At 48.3% G+C, this 19,051-nt stretch overlaps 1 protein-coding gene across 6 annotated transcripts in view; it reads right to left on the reverse strand.

Annotated features, from left to right (window-relative positions):
• Positions 1-19,051, reverse strand: part of LOC106573449 (protein piccolo) — a 100,526-nt gene that overhangs the window by 40,162 nt on the left and 41,313 nt on the right. For 4 of the 6 annotated variants that reach the window (XM_014148506.2, XM_014148502.2, XM_014148503.2 and 1 more), the window contains 9 exons: positions 15,110-15,901; positions 8,414-14,852; positions 7,435-8,030; positions 6,251-7,318; positions 5,805-6,070; positions 4,825-5,626; positions 3,560-4,649; positions 1,524-1,592; positions 997-1,023 (listed from right to left, as the gene is read on the reverse strand). In XM_014148506.2, coding sequence (XP_014003981.2) covers positions 997-1,023; positions 1,524-1,592; positions 3,560-4,649; positions 4,825-5,626; positions 5,805-6,070; positions 6,251-7,318; positions 7,435-8,030; positions 8,414-14,852; positions 15,110-15,901 — 11,149 coding nt within the window. The remainder of the gene's footprint in view (positions 1-996; positions 1,024-1,523; positions 1,593-3,559; positions 4,650-4,824; positions 5,627-5,804; positions 6,071-6,250; positions 7,319-7,434; positions 8,031-8,413; positions 14,853-15,109; positions 15,902-19,051) is intronic. The other 2 variants (XM_014148504.2, XM_014148505.2) reach the window with 2 other exon arrangements.

A 19,051-nucleotide genomic window follows, 5' to 3' on the forward strand; every position in this document is an offset into this window, starting at 1 on the left:
TGGTGTCAGAGGAAGGCCCAAAAAATGTCAAAGAATCCAGTCACCCAAGTCATAGACTGTTCTCTCTGCTACCGCACGGCAAGCGGTACAGGAGCGCCAAGTCTAGGACCAAAAGGCTCCTTAACAGCTTCTACCCCCAATCCATTAGACTGCTGAACAATTAATCAAATGGCCTCCCAGACTGTTTACATTGACACCCCCCCTTTGTTTTTACACTCCTGCCACTCCCTGTTTATTATCTATGCATAGTCACTTTACAAATGACCTCGACTACCCTGCACCCCCGCACATTGACTCGGTACCCCCTGTATATAGCCTTGCTATTGTTATGTAATTATTTTTTATTTTCATTTATTTAGTAAATATTTTCTTAACTCTATTTCTTGAACTGCATTGTTGGTTAAGGGCTTGTAAGTAAACATTACATGGTAAGGTCTACACATGTTCTATTCGGCGCATGTGACAAATACAATTTGATTTGATCAGTGCCCGACCTCACTAATGCTTTTGTGGCTGAATGGAAGCAAGTCCTCGCAGCAATGTTCCAACATCTAGTGGAAAGCCTTCCCAGAAGAGTGGAGTCTGTTGTTAGCAGAAAAAGGGGGACCAACTCCATAATAATGCCCATGATTTTGGAATTAGATTTTCAACGAGTAGGTGTCCACGTACTTTTGGTCATGTAGTGTATGTACAGAACTATTTAAATGTGGGTCTTTCCAGATATGGATTGCTTAACCACTACAGTATATGATACGTTTACAGTACATTGCTATCGACATATGGGTCATTCCATGATGAGTTTGATATGTGTAAAGTACCATCCAAATATGGGTCATTCCAGAAATGGGTTTGATATGTTTGTGTGTATGATACCATCCACATCTGGTCATTGAGCACCATGGGGCGTGGGGTGTTGTGGGGTGGAGGCAGACATTGTCTAAACTACATGGGGTTGGGATGTGGTCTGGATTAGACCGTTCACACTGCAGCTCTCACCTTCTATGTTCCAGTTGGGGCCTCCGGCTGGGGTGTAAAGTTATATGTTTTAGAAACGGCTACAACACAACGTCAATGAATCTAAGACTTATTCAGTGGGCTATGTCTCCATCCACTTACACTCTATATCACATGCACTGGACTAAATCTAAGTCAGCACATGCTTTGTAAGCAAATAAATACATCTTATAACGTTATAGTCTTTCAGGGAGTTTGCATTTCTGAAGTGAAGTGCATGAAAGATGTATGTCATAATAGAGCAATTGTAAAATTATCTATCACAAATACATGGGTATTTACTAATATATCATCTCGTTAGATACTGTAAAGTCACATGGGGACTAAAGCAGTCTAAATATTAAAGGTAAACTCAGCTATATGACATCACAGTGTGGCGACGTATTTGCTCTTGCCAATTGGCGCCTTTCCTTGACGCATGGCTGGGTATCATATTGCGGAGTGTCCCTTTAACATGGTGCTGCTGTATTAGTGGAGGGCAGGCAGCATTCTAAACTAGAATACTCTACCGTGTCTGATACTCTCATGAAAGATTCTGGGATCATCTCTGTTCAGTGTCAGCATGGAGTCAGTTAGGGCTGGAACCAAGGCAGATAGACACTCTTTATGTGGGGTCATATTTATGTCTGCTGCTGATCAACTACTCACCAGTCTGTCATTGGAGTCAGTTTTAAAGTACATTTAAAACGGTACTATATGCATGTCTAAGAAAAATGCTATCTAAAATGAATCCACTTGCATATGAATGTTTATTGGTTTGTGTTTCTGCTTGTTAATGATTTTTTTTTAACTATGTAAATGAAATGGTGGTCATTCTGAAACTGACTACACTATGCCGGGCTGATAGAAACATAGGAACAGAAGCATAGGGACATATTTAGGAGTGTTGTCCTGGTTAGTAAACACTAAAATGGATACTTCAGGATTTTGGCAATGAGGCCCTTTATCTACGACCTCAGAGTCAGATGAACTCGTGGATACCATTTTTATGTATTTTCATGCAGATTTAAGGAAGTTGTTAACTAGCGTTAGCGCAATGACTGGAAGTCTATGGTAACTGCTAGCATGTTTCCAGTCATTGTGCTAGCACTAGTTAGCATTGGCTTGCGAAACAACATCTAACTTCATACTGGATGCTGAGACTCTAGGGAAGTTGTTCAAGGGCTTCATTGTCAAAATCCCAAAGTATCCCTTTAAGATAGAAGCAAGGACAGCTGTAATTTCACACTTACTCCCCAGGAGGAGATGGGTAGAGAACACATTCACATGCTGCCAATCAGAAGAGAGCATGCAAATTTACAGTCCCTTAGAAACATTCACAGCAACCAACATTCATAGCAACCAACGTCATGCAAAATATGCTTTAAAGCTTTATTGAAATGGAAACTCAAACTCATTTAATCTCAGAGCAACATGCATGAATACAAAATGGAAAATACCCAAGATGGACAGGGATGAATATGCTATAAATAACTATGTGTGGTGTGAGTATCATAAAATATACTGTATGTCTACTATCAACATGGGTTCAAATCTAAAACTCAACTACACAAACAAATAATCTACAACTACATAATCCTTAGGGAAAAGATGTCATTGCATTGCAATATGAATGTGAGTATAATGCTCTCTGTATTATTACTGCTGTAATAGTAGATGTGTGTATTGCTGGCCAGGAGACGAAGTGAGGGAGGCAGGTGCTCTATATAAATGGCTGTCTGCATCGTCTGAACAATTACAGTAAGTAGACCCAGACCCACACATAGTGATTCAGCAATAGGCCTTTAAAATGGCTGCTGCCAGGGGGCCAAGCTCCACAATAGCTCCAAGGGTGCTTGGAAAAGTAAACATACTGTACGTCTATCTAAAGGCCTGACATACTTCCTGCAAGAGCCAGATAACATTTTATGTATGGAGAAGAGGGGAAAGGAGAAGAAAAAGGAGGAGGGGAGGAGTGGTGTAGATGAAGGTGCCTATAGGCTATAGACAGCACCCAGATGGCAGTGACATACTGTTAGATTTTCATTAGTCTCCCTCCCACTCATTCAAATATATTATCACTCTATTTTCTTTCTCTTCAAAAGCAGTACTCAGAGGCACTTAAAGTGTGTGTTATTTATGATCACCTATTATCCACTATTGATATTTCACTGTTCTGTATGGTTTAAAGAAGCCCTGTATCCCATAATACACATTTGCTCAGTGATGAAAGCAGAAAACCAACATGTAAAAGAAGAGAAGAGAACTGGATCATGCTAATAACATCATAGATAGAGTTAACAACACAGACATGCTGTCTCAACCATAACATCAACAGTATTATGCATCAGTGAAGAAAATAAATAGTGTTGCATGCAGACATCAAACAAAACAGAAACAGCAACCAGAACAAAACACAAACACAGTTATGTGACAAAAGCCACAAAATATGTGAAATAATAGGTGATCAGGAGCCTTCTCAGGCAGACATAAACACAGTCAGGAGCATGCGGTAGCTGCCTGTCCAGAGAGTCAGGGTGCTGTGACAGCCTCAGGAGCCATTTACCTTCGCTGTCAGACATGGCTCCCCCCAGGTCGTCCATGGTGAAGGCTATGTCTCTGTCGTAGACCCCACTATGTCCCAGTGTAGCCCTGGACTCCTCCCTCATGTGCTGCTGGACCTCCGGCAGGGAGTGGTTAGAGCCAAACTGGTCTCTGGAGTCAGCTGAGATGGGTGGTAGAGGGCCGGCTGAGGCTCTGGCCATGCCCATGGGCTCTCCTACAGGACTCAGAGGGCTCTCCTCCTCTGAGTTCTGAGCCACGATGGGGATGCGCCCGCGGCTCTGGCTTATAGGCAGGCTGGTGGGCTTGGTCCTGGCCACCCCCGTGCCGAACGCTCCGTCCAATGCTTCTCCTTCAATCTTCAGCCTGAGAGAGGAGCTGGAAAGGTCCCGTTTGATGGACAGATCCAGGCCATAGACGGAAGTGGGACGGGAGTTGGGGCGGGAGTTGGGTCGGGAGGAGGGGCGAGAGCGCGTGCCACTGGGGTAGGTGGTGTCGTCCTGTAGGGTAGTCCTCATGGTGGGTCCCCCCAGGCCAAGGGACTGGCCCAGGTTCTGGCCCAGAGAGCCAGCCAGGTTAGATCCCAGGGAGGAGTCCAGGTACTTCTGCTGCTCAGACAGGTTCTTCCTCAGGCCAAAGGTGATCTCATCCTGGAGCAGTCTGGCTCGCGTGGACAGGTTGGTGACAGACGAGGCTCCAGAGCCCAGGAAACTGTTGTAGTCTGGCTCCAGGTCTCTGCTCTCCTGGATGGAGGAGAACTTGGTTATCTTGGGGTCCAACAGGGCTGCCTTCTTCTGGTTCTTGATCTGTTTCTGGTAGAGCACGGCGGCAGGGAGCTGCTTGGCAGCCTGTTTCTCCAGAGTCAGCCGGCTGATGCTGTACTTGTCAGCCTTAGGGAAATGTCTGTAGCTGGGGTCAGTGGGGAGGTACTGGGGCATGCCCAGGCCTGAGAGGTGCTCCAGACCCTCTGTCCCTCGTCTAAACTCCTGCTTTATCTGTTGCTTCAGGAGCTTCAGCTCATAAGGCTCCTCCATAGAGTCCTCCTCTCCTTTACCGTAGCTGTGCAGACGCGAGTTACCAAGGAACTCCGCAACCTAAACAAAGACAATAAAATAATTTATCATCATCATCATCACAACACCCAAGTGAACAGGCAAATGCGGTATAGCAAAATACCAACAAAAAAAACTGAGCAAAACACACTGACATACAATATGTAACAACATCCCCATTACACAGAAGAACATCTACTGTTTACATATCAGTTACCTCTGCAGTGCGCCTGGCCTCAGCGGCCCGGAGCAGCCTGTCAGCCTTAGACAGGTCCTTATCAGGCAGACTGAACCCTGACCCCAGCCCTGCAGAGCCCAGCGCTGTAGAGCCTTTAGTCAGCTGCTCTATGTCCTCTATCAGAACATAGTTCCTGGCATTGTGGTGGTCGATGTCAGCGTAGAAAGACTCAGCAGATATACTAGACATGGGGCTGGAGGCCATGCTCCTCTCCTCCAGGCCCATCCTCAGTTCCAGGCTGCCGTACTTCCCCACCCCATACCCACCCTCGCTGGAGGAGGGTACGATGATCATGGGCTGGTTCCGGATCACCTCGTAGTTGGTGGTGTTCTTGGACTGGTAGCCTGAGGACTGGGCCTGCTGGTGGGAGTGGGAGGCCTGGGGGTAGGACAGGCTGGGCACAGAGGAGTAGACTGACTGACTCTGGTAGGGGTGCTGCTGGTAGAGGGCCTGCTGCTGGTACAGGGTCTGCTGGGGGTAGTGGCTGATGGCCTGGGTCTGGGGGACATACTGGGTGTAGTGGGAGTAGGGACTGGTAAGAGTGGAGTACTGGGAGTCAGCCTCAGTTTCAGGGGGAATGAACTGGTCGAATTCTGACTGGGGAGCTGTCCTGGGTCTCTCCAGGCCGTGGCTGTTCCCTCTGGTCTCCCTGATGTTGCTGACCTCACTGTCCGACATGTAGTCTCTCTCCTCAGCCACACCCTGCAGGTAGGCCCTCTCCCTCTTCTCCCTCTCCTGCAGCAGGGCATCCTTACGACGGTTGATGCCCATCTCCAGGTACCTGTTAGAAGGACAGGATGGGATTGGATTTATACAGTGCTTTCCAAGTGCTAAAAATGTGGAATCACTTCATACACATCAATGTGTTCTACTCATCTAAAGCATGTTATTGTATTGTAAATCAGAACTGGTTCTATATCGACTTGCCTGGTTCACAAATTGTTAAATTAATAAATTACCTCAGCTTGGCATCAATCTCTTTCTCCTCCTCATCTAGCTCGGCCTGTTTTCTGCGGAGCTTGGATGACTCTCTCTCCACCAGGTCCAGCTCCTTGTCGATGTCCTGCAAGATCTTGGCCCGGGCCATGGTGGTGTGACGGCCGAGCCGTCGGCGTGCTGAGTTGGTGCTGTAGCCTGACGGGCCAGTCAGAGGGTCATCCTCCGGGGGAGGGTTGGGTAGGGTCCTCTTCACCTTCTTTCCAGTGCCTGACGGAGAGCCCTGGCCCTATGACAGAGCGAAAAGGAATAAGATAAGAGATAAGATAGAGTACTTAATATTATTGACAGGTATATTTTCAACAAAAATGTCAACAGCATGCGATGAATGTGCTTAACTACGCCCACTTTAACGTGGTCATGTTTAACACTATCTTATGTTTCCAGTATTCTTACTACAGTGACTTACAGAGTATGTTTCTGTGTAGTGGTAGCCTATCCTGTCCTCGGTGGTGGGGCTGAGAGACTTGGGGTCAGGCAGAGACTTCGGTCCAGGCTTCAGCATCCTAGGGCCAGAGGAAAACCTGGACGGGTCAGTGGTCAGCCTCTTCTGCCCTTCCTCCATGGCCTTACTCGCGGAGAGGGGGGACACGGGAGAGTAGAGCACTTTGGGGGACTTGGGGGCGAGGTCTGCCTTCAGGTAGGCGCTGTAGCCCACCTCTACGGGCAAGTGGCGCCTGCGGTCTGTGTCTGTCTGGCAGCTGAGGCTGCCTCCTCTCTGAGAGTTCTCTGGGGCTGAGATGTGTTTGATGATCTCCACCTTAGTGTCCATCTGGATGCTGGGGCATTTGATGCTGCCAGAGTGGTCGGTCTGGACAGAGATCTCTGCCACAGTCTGGATGGCGATGCTGGAGACCTTAGAGCCACCGTGTTTTCCCTCGCCGCTGTGCTTGCTGGAGCGGGAGCGCCGCCGCGACCTGGTTGGCATGTCCCACTCAACCTCCTGGTCCTCCTCATCATCAGTCTGAACACTGCTGTCTACACCCCTCCTGTTGTTCCTCTTCCTCCTCCCCACATACGTTCTATCTACCGAGTCCTCATCGTCTGTCTGGACCCCACTGTCCACTATCCTCTTTCCTACCACCCCTGTACCATACCCCTGGTCACCAGGCTGCTTAGACCCTGCCGACTGTTTCCTACTGAATTGCAGCTGGTCCTGACCTCCAACCTCTCTCTGACCCTCACCGGTTACATACTGCACCCCACCCTCTAGCTGGATGACAGTGGATGAGGTGGTGGACTCATCCCTAACAGGCCAGTACTGACCATTATCCCCCACCCCTGCATACTGTGCCTCTAGCAGGTTGTCTGAGGTTCCTGTGGTACCGTAGTGCTCCTCTAGCTGGTGCTGTAGCTGCACCTGGAGCTGTTGGATCTGCTCTAGCTGTTCCCTCTGCTGGTTGTAGGTCTCCTGCTGTGCTACAAGGTGTGCCTGGTGCTCCTCTTCCTGTTGTACTAACAACTTCTGTTTCAGAGCCTGTAGAATAGAATAGACTAGAATAGATTAGAATAACATTGTTGTCCAGCCAATTGTCCATCCGCTTACAGTAACAGATACATTACCACAGGAGACATGTACACACACATTCATACCTGTAGCTCCTCCAGCTCCCTCTGCACCATGATCTGCTCCTGCTCGCGGTAGCGCTGGATCTCCTGCCTCTCCCACTCCAGCTCCTCTGCCAGACACAGCTGCTTCAGCTTCTCCAGCTGCAGGAACTCCCTCTCCATCTGATACTGGGTGATCTTGCTGTCATCCAGCCCGGGGAACATGGGCAACGAGGCCAGGGCCTCCAGAGAGGCTGCGATGGCCTCCAGGGTCTGGTCAGAGTACAGGGCAGGGAAGCCAGTCATGATGTCAGCCAGAGCGCTGGGCAGCAGGTCCTTGGGGAGGCCAGTGCCCAGGCTGATGATCTGGTGGCTAGGGTCGGTGGTGGGGATGAAGCCATAGGGGTATGGAGCTTGGGCTGGCTGCTCCTGGAGGGTGGTGGTAGGGGGTAGGGTGGTGCTAAAGATGGACCCTGGCTGGGTGGTAATGGCATATGTAGAAGGAACAGGGGCTGCTATGGAGGAGTATACCATTCCGTCTGAGGATCTAAGGACACTATAAGCAGGGACCTGGGAATATGGAGCAGTGGATATCCCAGTATAGGCCCCAGCAGCTTTACTACTGTAGTCTAGAGCTTCACCTGTCATGACGGGTCCAGAAATGTAGGTTTAAGTCAATAGGTAAAACATCATACTGTATATACATGTTCTGTACAAAATAAAGGCCATGCAGATTTGATTTGGGGAGATCATAGCACTAAGCATGCAAGCATCTCCAGTCTGTCCAGCTAGCACGATGCAAAGCCAAAATATTGTGGGAGAACACGCAGGCATACGCATGCATCTGTGTAAAAAGAAAGAAAAGACAAAAGGAACAGAACATTGATGGAAATCTAGATCATTACATAAATCATGCAAAAGTACAGTAAATGCTCATTAAAATCATAATGGGAAACAATAATAACTGAAATAATTTTCCATTCAGAAATCAAATTCAAGCAGGTAAAAAAAAGAACACACCAACCTGCGGAAATATTACCAGCTGTCAGGTCTACTGCACTGTCCAAGACACCGTTATAGTCATATCTGGTCTTTCCATTATAGAGGAAGAGTCCTGCATCAGCCAGATTGGTCTCAGACATGGCCTTGCCGTTCAAGACCTTGATTCCATAGACCCCAGCATGATCATACTGATAGTGGTTGTCTCTGTAGCCAAAGTGGTTGTCAGGCTGGGTAATAACTGGTGGCTGGGTCCTACAGCTCCCTGTGAAGGGTAGCTTGTAGATGACGTCACAGCACACATTTTTCCCAGCTGTCAGATCTATGGGCGTCCCATCATCCTCTACGACCGTGGTCACCACACCTGGGCTGGTGCCGGACAGAGCCACCATGGCCCTAAGGGGTCTGGAGGTGGACAGGTCCACGGCCCCAGCCAGCTCTGAGAGCATGGTCCCCCCATTGCTGATAGCTGGGGCCATGGTCACTGGAAGCCTGCTATCTACTGTGGAGGCTCCATAGGACAGGTTAATTGGTATCTCTGTGTCTCTGGCTGTCACCGTGCTGACGATAGGCGGAGAGTCTACCCGCCGATACACTATCTGTGCCAGAGGCTCGAATGGTTTGTATGTGGTAAGAGGGAGAGGCATGGAGGCAACATAACTCTGCAGATCTAAAGGCTTTTCTGCTGGCTCGCTGGTGTAGGAGGCAATGGTGGCTGAACAGGTGACAATAGTGATGCTATCAGTTACAACAGCCAACGTGGTGGAAGGGGTAATCTCAGCACTCAGGTTCACTATCTCTGGCTGCACTGCCGTATGTCGGCCACTAGAGTTGCTACAGACGGACTGGCGACTCGATTCCTGAGGAGTCAAGTCCATCCCTGAATCAGTCATCTTTACACCGACCTTAATGGTGCGGAGGTCAATGGCATCACCGGAATAGATCTTCCCGTTCTGTTTGGGAGAGGGCTGGATAGGGATGGCCAATGCGTCTGACGCAGGAGCCTGGGGCAGCCTCTCATGGACCACAGACACAGTGGTTCTCTGAACCTCGGTGGTGACCACCTGAGTGACCAGGCTGGGCAGTCTCTCCGGGGGCTGGGCTGAGGTGGAGATAGAGGAGGAGTACACGTGGCTCAGGCTGGACACCACCTTCTCAGGCCCACGGATTTCCTGGCTCTCTATCGACTCCTGGTGGAACTTCCTGGTGATGGTGACTGGAGCCACGGGGACAGTCTGGGGAACCTCCTGGCCAGAGGGAACTGACATTCTCCTGGTGTAGGCTTCAGTTGTAATGACCTCCAGGGGGGTCTCATACTCTGATGAGTAACTCAGGACCTCTGATACTGCCTGTGGCGGTTGCACTGCTGAGGGGATGGATTCTCTCCTGTATTGAACTTGGGCAGCATATGCCTCTAGAGGCACCTCTGCCTCTGCAGGCATTGTGATAACCTGGGCCATAGTTAGAAGCTGCTGCATGGTTATAGACGCTCTTCTTGTAGTGGAAATAGCCTCAGTTGTAACCACCTGGGTGGGTGTTTCATATTCTGATGGGTAAGTCATTACTTCAGCAAATGTGTATGGTTGTTGTGCTACAGAGGATATGGATGTCCTTCTAGTGGTAGTGGCCTCAGTTGTTATAACCTCCGTAGGCATTTCATACTCTGAAGCAAAAGTCATGACTTCAGCCACTCCTTGTGGTTGTGGTGCAGATGATCGTATTGATGGTGTGTCCTGCTGTAATGGCATTACCTCTGCCATGGTTTGTGGTTGCTGCATTTCCAATGGTATTGATGCTCTTCTAAAGATAGCCTCAGTTGAAATCACCTCTATCAGAGATGGTGACTGATGCATGGTTGAGGGTGTAGCTTCTACATGGATTTGGGTGGCCATAGCTCCCGTTGGTATTTCCTGCTGTAATGGCATTACCTCTGCCATGGTTTGTGGTTGCTGCATTTCTGATGGTATTGTTGCTCTTCCGGACATGGCCTCAATTGAAACGACCTCTGTAGGTATGTCCAGCTCTGCTGGTAAAGCCATTACTTCAGCCACATATTGTGGCTGCTGAGGTACAGCAGGTATTGATGCCCTTCTACCAGAGGCTTGAGTTGCAGACACTTCTACAGGAACCTGTGGCTCTGATGGCATCGTCATAACCACAGACACTGTCTGCGGTGGCTTGGCTGTTGGAGGTTTATACGGTTTCTTGATTGGAGCTGGGACATTGTGTACCTGAATAGGCATCTCAGACCCAGCTGAAACTGTCACCACCTCAGCCATACTGTATGGAGGCTGCATAGCTGATGGTATGGAAGGCCGCCTTGCTGTTGCTAGAACCTTGACTCCCTCTAGGGGTGCTGCTACTTCGACTGGTCCTATTGCTGCTGTTGGTGGTGGCGGCTGCCTCAATGAGGGAACTGATGCTTTCCTGACATTGTCCTGGGCTGAGAAGGCCTCAATGGGTGACTGCTGTTCTGACGGTGTGGTCCTAACCCCCGGGCCTGTCTGCTTAGAGGGGAGGATGGACCCTCTTCTGATGGGGGCTTGGACAGTGATACCCTCTGTGGGTGTGCCAGGCTCTGAGGGCAGAGTTATCACAACATACGTCTCCAGACACTTGGCATTCCTTGGAGAAAGGGGGGACCTGGGTGAGGTAGCACTCATCTTGGATTCCACTGGGGTGGTCAGACTCAGAGACAGGGCATTGGGAGGTTCTCTGGTCCTGGGCAGTGTTGTGGCTGTGAATGGCTCTGCTGAGCTGGCTTTCGGAACCACTTCTCTGGTCGTGGGTAGTGTGTGGCTGGCATTGGGATACACTGGAGGTTTGACACTCTCCCCTGGTCGGTGGCTGAACACCAGCCCTGCAGGGATGGACACAGGCTTGGGGGGGACTGGAGGGGGTGCAGGGGCCTTGTGTACTGGACTGGGGCCTGGGGTTGTTCCAGTCGCCTGTGCCATTGTCAAAGCAGCTGAGACCGGCACTGATGTTGGGACTGAAGGTGGGATGGAAATGGAAGGCTTTTTGGGATAAACAGCTGGCTTTAGTAAGGTAGCAGGGGGTGGTGGAGGAGGCAAAGGAGGTGTTGGGGTATCTGCCAAAGGTATATATGTGTCTGAGCTGTGTACAGCAGGAACAGAGGGAGCAGTATAGAAAGGAGCAACACTGACAACCACAGGCCTTGCTGCTATCTGACTACTGCCTTCAACCACAGCAGAGGTGGTAGTTATTGCCACTGAGTTTGCCACAAGGTCTTGGGTTGTCTGGCTGAGCACCGACATGTTCTCCACATTGGGGACTATGATGACCGCATGCCCCTGTCTGGTTGGGGTCATCATAACCTGAGAGCCAGCAACACCTTCTGGCCGGACATCCTCCACTAGCGACTGTACATTCACCACCACAGGCAGAGCTGCTCCCATGGCTATAGTGGTAGTCACGGTTGGGGAGACATTATGGATGGCCCTGATAGAGGTAGGCTCTGCTGAGGTTTGTGGCTGGGAGACTGATGTAGACCTAGGTGGAGGAGGAGGTGGGGCTTTTTTGGTGGAGGCTTGTCTCTGAATTCGGCGTGTCCCTATGGCTGGGACTACTACTGGGGTTGGAGGTGGGGCAGCAGTCTGGACAGGGACTGAATGCACCACTGTAGCCTGGGCACGAGCTGAGGATGTCACAGGCAGTGGGGCTTGGGGTGAAACTGAAGAGGTGATGGTAACCAGGTCTGGCATTTGGACGACAACTGGAGCTGGGGCTGGAGTTGGAGCAGAGACTGGAGCCGAAGTTGACATTGCACTGGGAGCAGCTGGGACTGGAGATGTGGCTTCAGAAGGTACTGGGCTTGGTACTGGAGTTGGTGCTGTGATCTGCACAGAAGGTGGACGCTGAACAGACATCTGGGATGGAGATGTAACCAGGTCTGGCATTTGGATTACAACCGGATCAGGTATGTGCACCACCACTGAGGCAGGGACTGTGGCAGGAGCTTGGGGTTGGGCTAGTGGAGCAGAAGCATGGACTGTAGTCGTAGCTGGTGTTGGTGCTTGGGTTGGATCTGTCACCACATCTGGAATTGTGACCAAAACTGTGGTTGGAGAAACAGCCATAATGGGAGCAATAGAAGGAGGGGAGATATCAGCAGGTGGCTGAGCTGCGAAGGGAGCTGCAGCTTTGGCCAGGTCTGGTGTTGGAGTGGACACTGGAGTAGAGTCAGAGGAGAGAGGACTTGGAGCTTGGAAAGAGGAGGAGGAAGTAGCATTGGAGGCTAGACTTGAGTCTGGAGTTGCTGGTGAGGTGGGCGGTGATACTGGAGAGATTGGTGATGTTGTGGTGGTTGTACTGGTGGCTAGAACTGTCTCAGGGGCAGGAGCTGGAGTAGCTTTCGCCTGGGGAACCTCACACACTACTGTGATGGGTTCAATCTCAGCTGCCTCTGTTATTGGGGTATGTTCTGAAACTGGAGAGGACTCTACCTGTTCTTTAGTCTCAGACTCATCGCTAGGGGTAATATCAGAGGACACTCCCACTCCATACTCCTCTATTATACTATCATCTGTCTCATCCTCTCCAGAGGAACACTGGGTGATCTTCAAGTCCGGTATGGGGAAAAGAGCCCTCCTCATAGTCATATCCTGAGGAACTGTTGGCTTGGCAACGTTGACCTCAGGCCGTTTAGGAGGTTCAGAGGGTCGTGGTGGAGCAGGACGTTTCTTCCTTTTAACGTAGGTAGAATCAGCATCTAACATAGGCTTTTCTCCCTCTGCCTCACCAACTTTGCAGCTCTCAGCTGCAGCACTGGATGGTGCAGTCACATGTATTTCTGGATTTGGAGTGTCCATCGCTGACTGAGCCCTCTGAAACTCCTGCTCTATCAACATCAGTTCCTTCTTTTTCTGCATCATCTCCTCATACACCTCTTCAGGAGACCTTAAACTTTTCTTCCCTGGCTCTTTAGCATGGTCTTTACTGGGCTGCTCCGGTCGGGCTGAACTAGGTTTAGCTTCAGGCTCCTCCACTAGGGACTCATAGAGGTAGTCCTCTATGGCCATGCCACCGTAGAGTGGCTCTATCTCAGGGACTGGCTCTGTCTCTCCATTAGGAGATCTAGCTTTCTGAAGCATCTCCTCATATACCTCCTCTGCACTCTTTAGTGGCTCTGCAGTACTGAACTTCTGTCCTTTTGGGACAGCTATCTTGGCCTCCGTGTGAAACGCCTCTGAATCAGACTCCATGCTAGGAGAATAGTCAGAGGCTGAGGACTTGTGAAACACTTCCATCTCTCTAGCCTGCCTCACCTCCACAGTGGGCGAGGCGTTTTCAATAGGAGACAGGTTACTGGGCGAGGTTACAGGCTTATCCCATTTCCTCTGAGTCTGTAGTTCATCTTTATCCCTCTTGGACTTCTTGGAGCTCCTCTTCCCCTGCTGCTGGTCCGACTCCTTCTGTTTATCCTGATCCCTGAGGTGGTCTTCTTCCTCCCTGAGTTCCTCCTCTTCTGACGAGTCCTCGATGGTGGGAAGGAACTGGCCAGCCTGCCTGTGCTTAGCCTTGCGGTGCTGTTTCCCCTCCCCGCTCCTCTTGTGGCTGGGGCTGCTGTCGCTGTCCTCCTCCAGAGAAGAGGCTGAGGTGGGAGAGGTTCCAGGGGTGAAGCTGGACACCTGGACACTGGATGACCCCTCACCTTTGGACTTGTCCTCCAGAGACTCTGTGATGCTCTCCACCTCAGGCTCTCCATCATCCGTGCTCTTTGTTCTCTGTAACATCATGTCTTTCTTAAACACAGTGGTGGTGAGCTCAGAACTATCTGCAGTGGTTTTAGCCTCAGATCCTGGAAGAGATGGTCTCCTGGCTGGGCTGTCTTCATTAGCCATAATGCCTTTCTTTAGCAGAAGTTTGGATTTGCCTGATTCGTTATCCACCTCGGCCTCCTTGGTCTCCTCCTCTCTGCTCTCTTTCTCATCTTTTTCCTCCTCTGAGAGAAACATCTCCTCCTCTCCTGTCATCCCCATGATCTGCCTGCGGATGAACTCCTCCTCATCCACAGATGAGTCTGGGCTGACTGCTGGGCTGTCTGCTTTGTAGTCCTCACTGCTGGATGAGGCTGCCGTGCTGACTGCTATCGCACTTAACCTCCGTCTCTGGACCTGGGGCGAGGGTTCGCTCCCACTGCTCTCCTCCATCTGCACGTAATTCAGACGCCTCTTCTCCACATTCACCTCTTCCTTGGAAGGCATGGCTGTGTCAGCGGTCGTGTCATTCATAGGGACATTTCTGTCTGTCTGCAACTCCTTCAGCTCTTCCTCTGAGCTGTAGGAGCCCTGTGAGATAGGAAGTATATCTGGTCCATCCTGGGACTTGATACTATGGTCCTCAATCTTGGTGTCAGCCTCAAATGGACTGGCTGGGCTGGACGGTACCTCAACTACTACCTGGTCTGCTAGGAGGGAGTCTGCAGTTGGCTCTTTCTCCTCCTGAAAATGAAAAAAAGCATCACATTAAAATGTGCTTGTCCTGTGCATGGACAACTAAAAACATATGTCTCACATACTTTGCTATCTGATTTAGTTTATGGCTCCTGGAGCAAATTCTATTTGTGTGAACAGTTAAGAACTATGGCAGCAATCTATATTTGTATGGAATCACAATCTTTACTAAAGATTATAGGAATTATGTTAACAACAAACACAAACAACAATACATTGATTCAAACTGATGAACAAATACTTGCCTCCACAGTCTCCTTCTCAGTGAGAATCTGCTGAGGTTCAGGAAGGACATCATCCACCTTTTCAACCAATGGAGCGGCCACTTTCTTGATAGTATCAGCTGTTGGGACTGGTTGTGGAGTTACCCTCTCAGCCACTGTGACAGGTACTGGTTTCTGTTGCTTCAGTGGCTTCTCAACCTTCTCCTCTGCTGGCTTCTCAACCTTCTCCTCTGTTGGTTTATGTAGCTCTGCTGGTTGAGCCTTAGCCTCCACAGTGGCTGGAGTGACAGCAATGGCAGTAGCGACTGTGGTGGGTAGAGGAGCAGGAGCAGTCATGGCCTCAGTCACTGGGACAGAGACAACAGGAGCAGCTACCACTGGAGTCTTGGGTGGTTCCGATTTAGGTGGTACAGGTTTGGGCAGCTCACTTGTAGGAACTTCTGCCACAGAAGACTCCATTTTTGGTGCCTCTGTCTTGGCGATCTTCACCTTGAGAACTTCTGTCTTTGGAGCCTCAGCCTTTGCGACCGCATTGGGAGCTTCAGCCTCAGGGAGTTTCACCTTTGGCTCCAGCTCCTTTTGTGCAAGAGCAGGTGTTAGTGTAGGTGGAATGGGCTCTGATGTGAGAGGAACAGCCTGGGCCTTGGTTGTGGTTGCTGCTGGAAACTGGGGCTCTGTCTTTGTGGATGTGGCTACAGGCTGTGGTGTGGGCTGGGCACCGATCTTAGTGAGTTGTGGCTGGGCCATCATCCCCATGTCTCCCAGCTGACCAGACAGAGCTCTCTGTGTCTGGCAGTTCAGACACAGCCATTCCTTTTGTCAACACAGAGAACAACACACAGTGGTTAGTAGTCAGATCATCTATTACTTCTGTAGTAGAGGGGACAACGCACAGGTGGCAAGTACTTATTACAGACCATGTTGGCATTATTCCAAGCCAACACATGGCTTTGTTCCAAATACAATAGAGGAAAAAGCATTCACCCTTCATAATATTGATTTTTGAACAGCATTCATCAGCGATACAAAAGCAGCAAAATGTCTTAATGTCACTAGATACAAATTTCTTACCTTGTCAGAAAACAAATCATATCTTACAGTGAATCGTATTGCTATTTACATGAAATCACTCAACACATCAGCATTAACATTTTTAACTCCATTTATTTTGGGCCAGTTGAGAAAAACGCATTATCAGTAAACTCTGCCTAGAGCAGAGCGCCAGTGGTGTACTATCACACAGGATCACAGAATTCAATCACCGTGTGTGTGAGATATTAGGATATACCATACGTTTGCACAGATAAACCCACATGCACACACAACACTGAAATTGTACTTATAAACACATGTTCTACTGTACACATTAGTGTACATATTCAAAGATGTATATATTTGCAGGAATAAAGATGGCTAACTGCATGAACCCAAATGCATGCACACACCCAAATGCACGCATGCAACATTTGTTTAGCTACATAAGCCTGTAGTTGGATCCAATTTTGATTGTCTGTTTTTCTCCATTTGCTTTTTGATGAGGATGACAAAGATGATTCAGTGTGCTTCCTAGATCATGACTAGTTGAAGAATATGTACGGCTTGTTCAAGAAAGTCAATGGTGACAGACACTTTCTCAAGGGGATTAGTGCTGGCTCAGAGACCAGTGACGTATATTAATAATATTTCATGGGGATGTCACATGCTGATGGGAGCTTTAGCGAGTGATGTAACCCACCTTCTGTCATGGCCAAGCTTAGGCAATGTAGTCCAAACCACACCCAGATGTGCCAGGGATCCCATGTGTGTTCCCAGAAACAAGCCTAAAATACCTCCACTACCACGCCCTTGCCATGTGAACATTTGTGGTCAGGGGTCGGAACTAACAAAAAAGCCTTTGCTACATAGCTTAATGCTTATTATCAAAACATGAGATAGTTAAGGGGTATGAACCAGGGACCCTCTGCACACATCAACAACAGTCAACCTCGAAGCATACAGTGAGGGAAAAAAGTATTTGTGTACAGCAATCTTTAAGTCATACCACAGATTAGAGGTCGACCGATTGTGATTTTTTTTTTCAACGCCGATACCGATACCGATTATTGTCGGGCCAAAAAAGCAATAAAAAAGTAATAAAGTAATAATGACAACTACAACAATACTGAATGAACACTTATTTTAACTTAATATAATACATCAATAAAATCAATTTAGCCTCAAATAAATAATGAAACATGTTCAATTTGGTTTAAATAATGCAAAACAAAGTGTTGGAGAAGAAAGTAAAAGTGCAATATGTGCCATGTAAGAAAGCTAACGTTTAAGTGCCTTGCTCAGAACGTGGGAACATATGAAAGCTGGTGGTTCCTTTTAACATGAGTCTTCAATATTCCCAGGTAAGAAGTTTTAGGTTGTAGTTATTATAGGAATTATAGGACTATTTCTTTCTATACAATTTGTATTTCATATACCTTTGACTATTGGATGTTCTTATAGGCACTTCAGTATTACCAGTGTAACAGTATAGTTTCCGTCCCTCTCCTCGCTCCTACCTGGGCTCGAACCAGGAACACATCGACAACAGCCACCCTCGAAGCAGCGTTACCCATGCAGAGCAAGGGGAACAACTACTCCAAGTCTCAGAGCGAGTGACGTTTGAAACGCTATTAGCGCGCACCCTGCTAACTAGCTAGCCATTTCACATCGGTTACACCAGCCTAATCTTGGGAGTTGACAGGCTTGAAGGGGTGGGTATAATTTGTGGAACGTTCCAACAGAAATCTGTTCCAAAAAACGTAAAGTAAAAGGTTGCCAACCAACAACGCATACAAAGTAGCAACGCATACAAACCTAGCTAACTAGCTGCCGAATAGGCATCAACTCACCACGTAGCTTATTCTTGATGTTTGTCCATAGGCAACCAGAGTGAGGACAGACATTTTTCACAATAAACGTGATGAGTGAAAAACTCAATGAAATAGACCACTCCCTACCCGGTATCTTATTCTGCCGCTATACAACTTTGTATGTGTTGTTTTTTGGCAACCTTGTTATTTACGAAGTTTTTGGAATAGATTCCTGTTGGAACATTCTACAAATTATACCCACCCGGCTTGAAGTCATAAACAGCGCAATGCTTGAAGCACAGCGAAGAGCTGCTGGCAAAACGCACGAAAGTGCTGTTTGAATGAATGCTTACGAGCCTGCTGGTGCCTACCATCGCTCAGTCAGACTGCTCTATCAAATCATAGACTTAATTATAATATAATAAACACACAGAAATACGAGCCTTAGGTCATTAAAATGGTCGAATCCGGAAACTATCATCTCGAAAACAAAACGTTTTTTTCTTTCAGTGAAATACGGAACCGTTCTGTATTTTATCTAACGGGTGGCATCCCTAAGTCTAAATATTCCTGTTACATTGCACAACCTTCAATGTTATGTCATAATTACGTACAATTCTGGCAAATTATTTCACAACGAGCCAGGCCGCCCAAACTGTTGCATATACCCTGACTGCGTGCAATGAACGCAAGATAAGTGACACAATTTCATGTTAGCAGGCAATATTAACTAAATATGCAGGTTTAAAAATATATACTTGTGTATTGGTTTTAAAGAAAGGCATAGATGTTTATGGTTAGGTACATTGGTGTAACAACAGTGCTTTTTTCGCAAATGCGCTTGTTAAATCAACACCCGTTTGTCGAAGTAGGCTGTGATTCAATGAGAAATGAACAGGCATCGCATCGACTATATGCAACGCAGGACACGTTAGATAAACTAGTAATATCATCAACCATGTGTAGTTAACTAGTGATTATGTTAAGATTGATCGTTTTTTATAAGATAAGTTTAATGCTAGCTAGCAACTTACCTTGGCTTCTTGCTGCCCTCACATAACAGGTAGTCAGCTTGCCATGCAGGCTCCTCGTGGAGTGCAATGTTAGGCAGGTGGTT

This window comes from Salmo salar, chromosome ssa16 (genome assembly GCF_905237065.1).
Source record: "Salmo salar chromosome ssa16, Ssal_v3.1, whole genome shotgun sequence".
Taxonomy (NCBI): domain Eukaryota; kingdom Metazoa; phylum Chordata; class Actinopteri; order Salmoniformes; family Salmonidae; genus Salmo; species Salmo salar.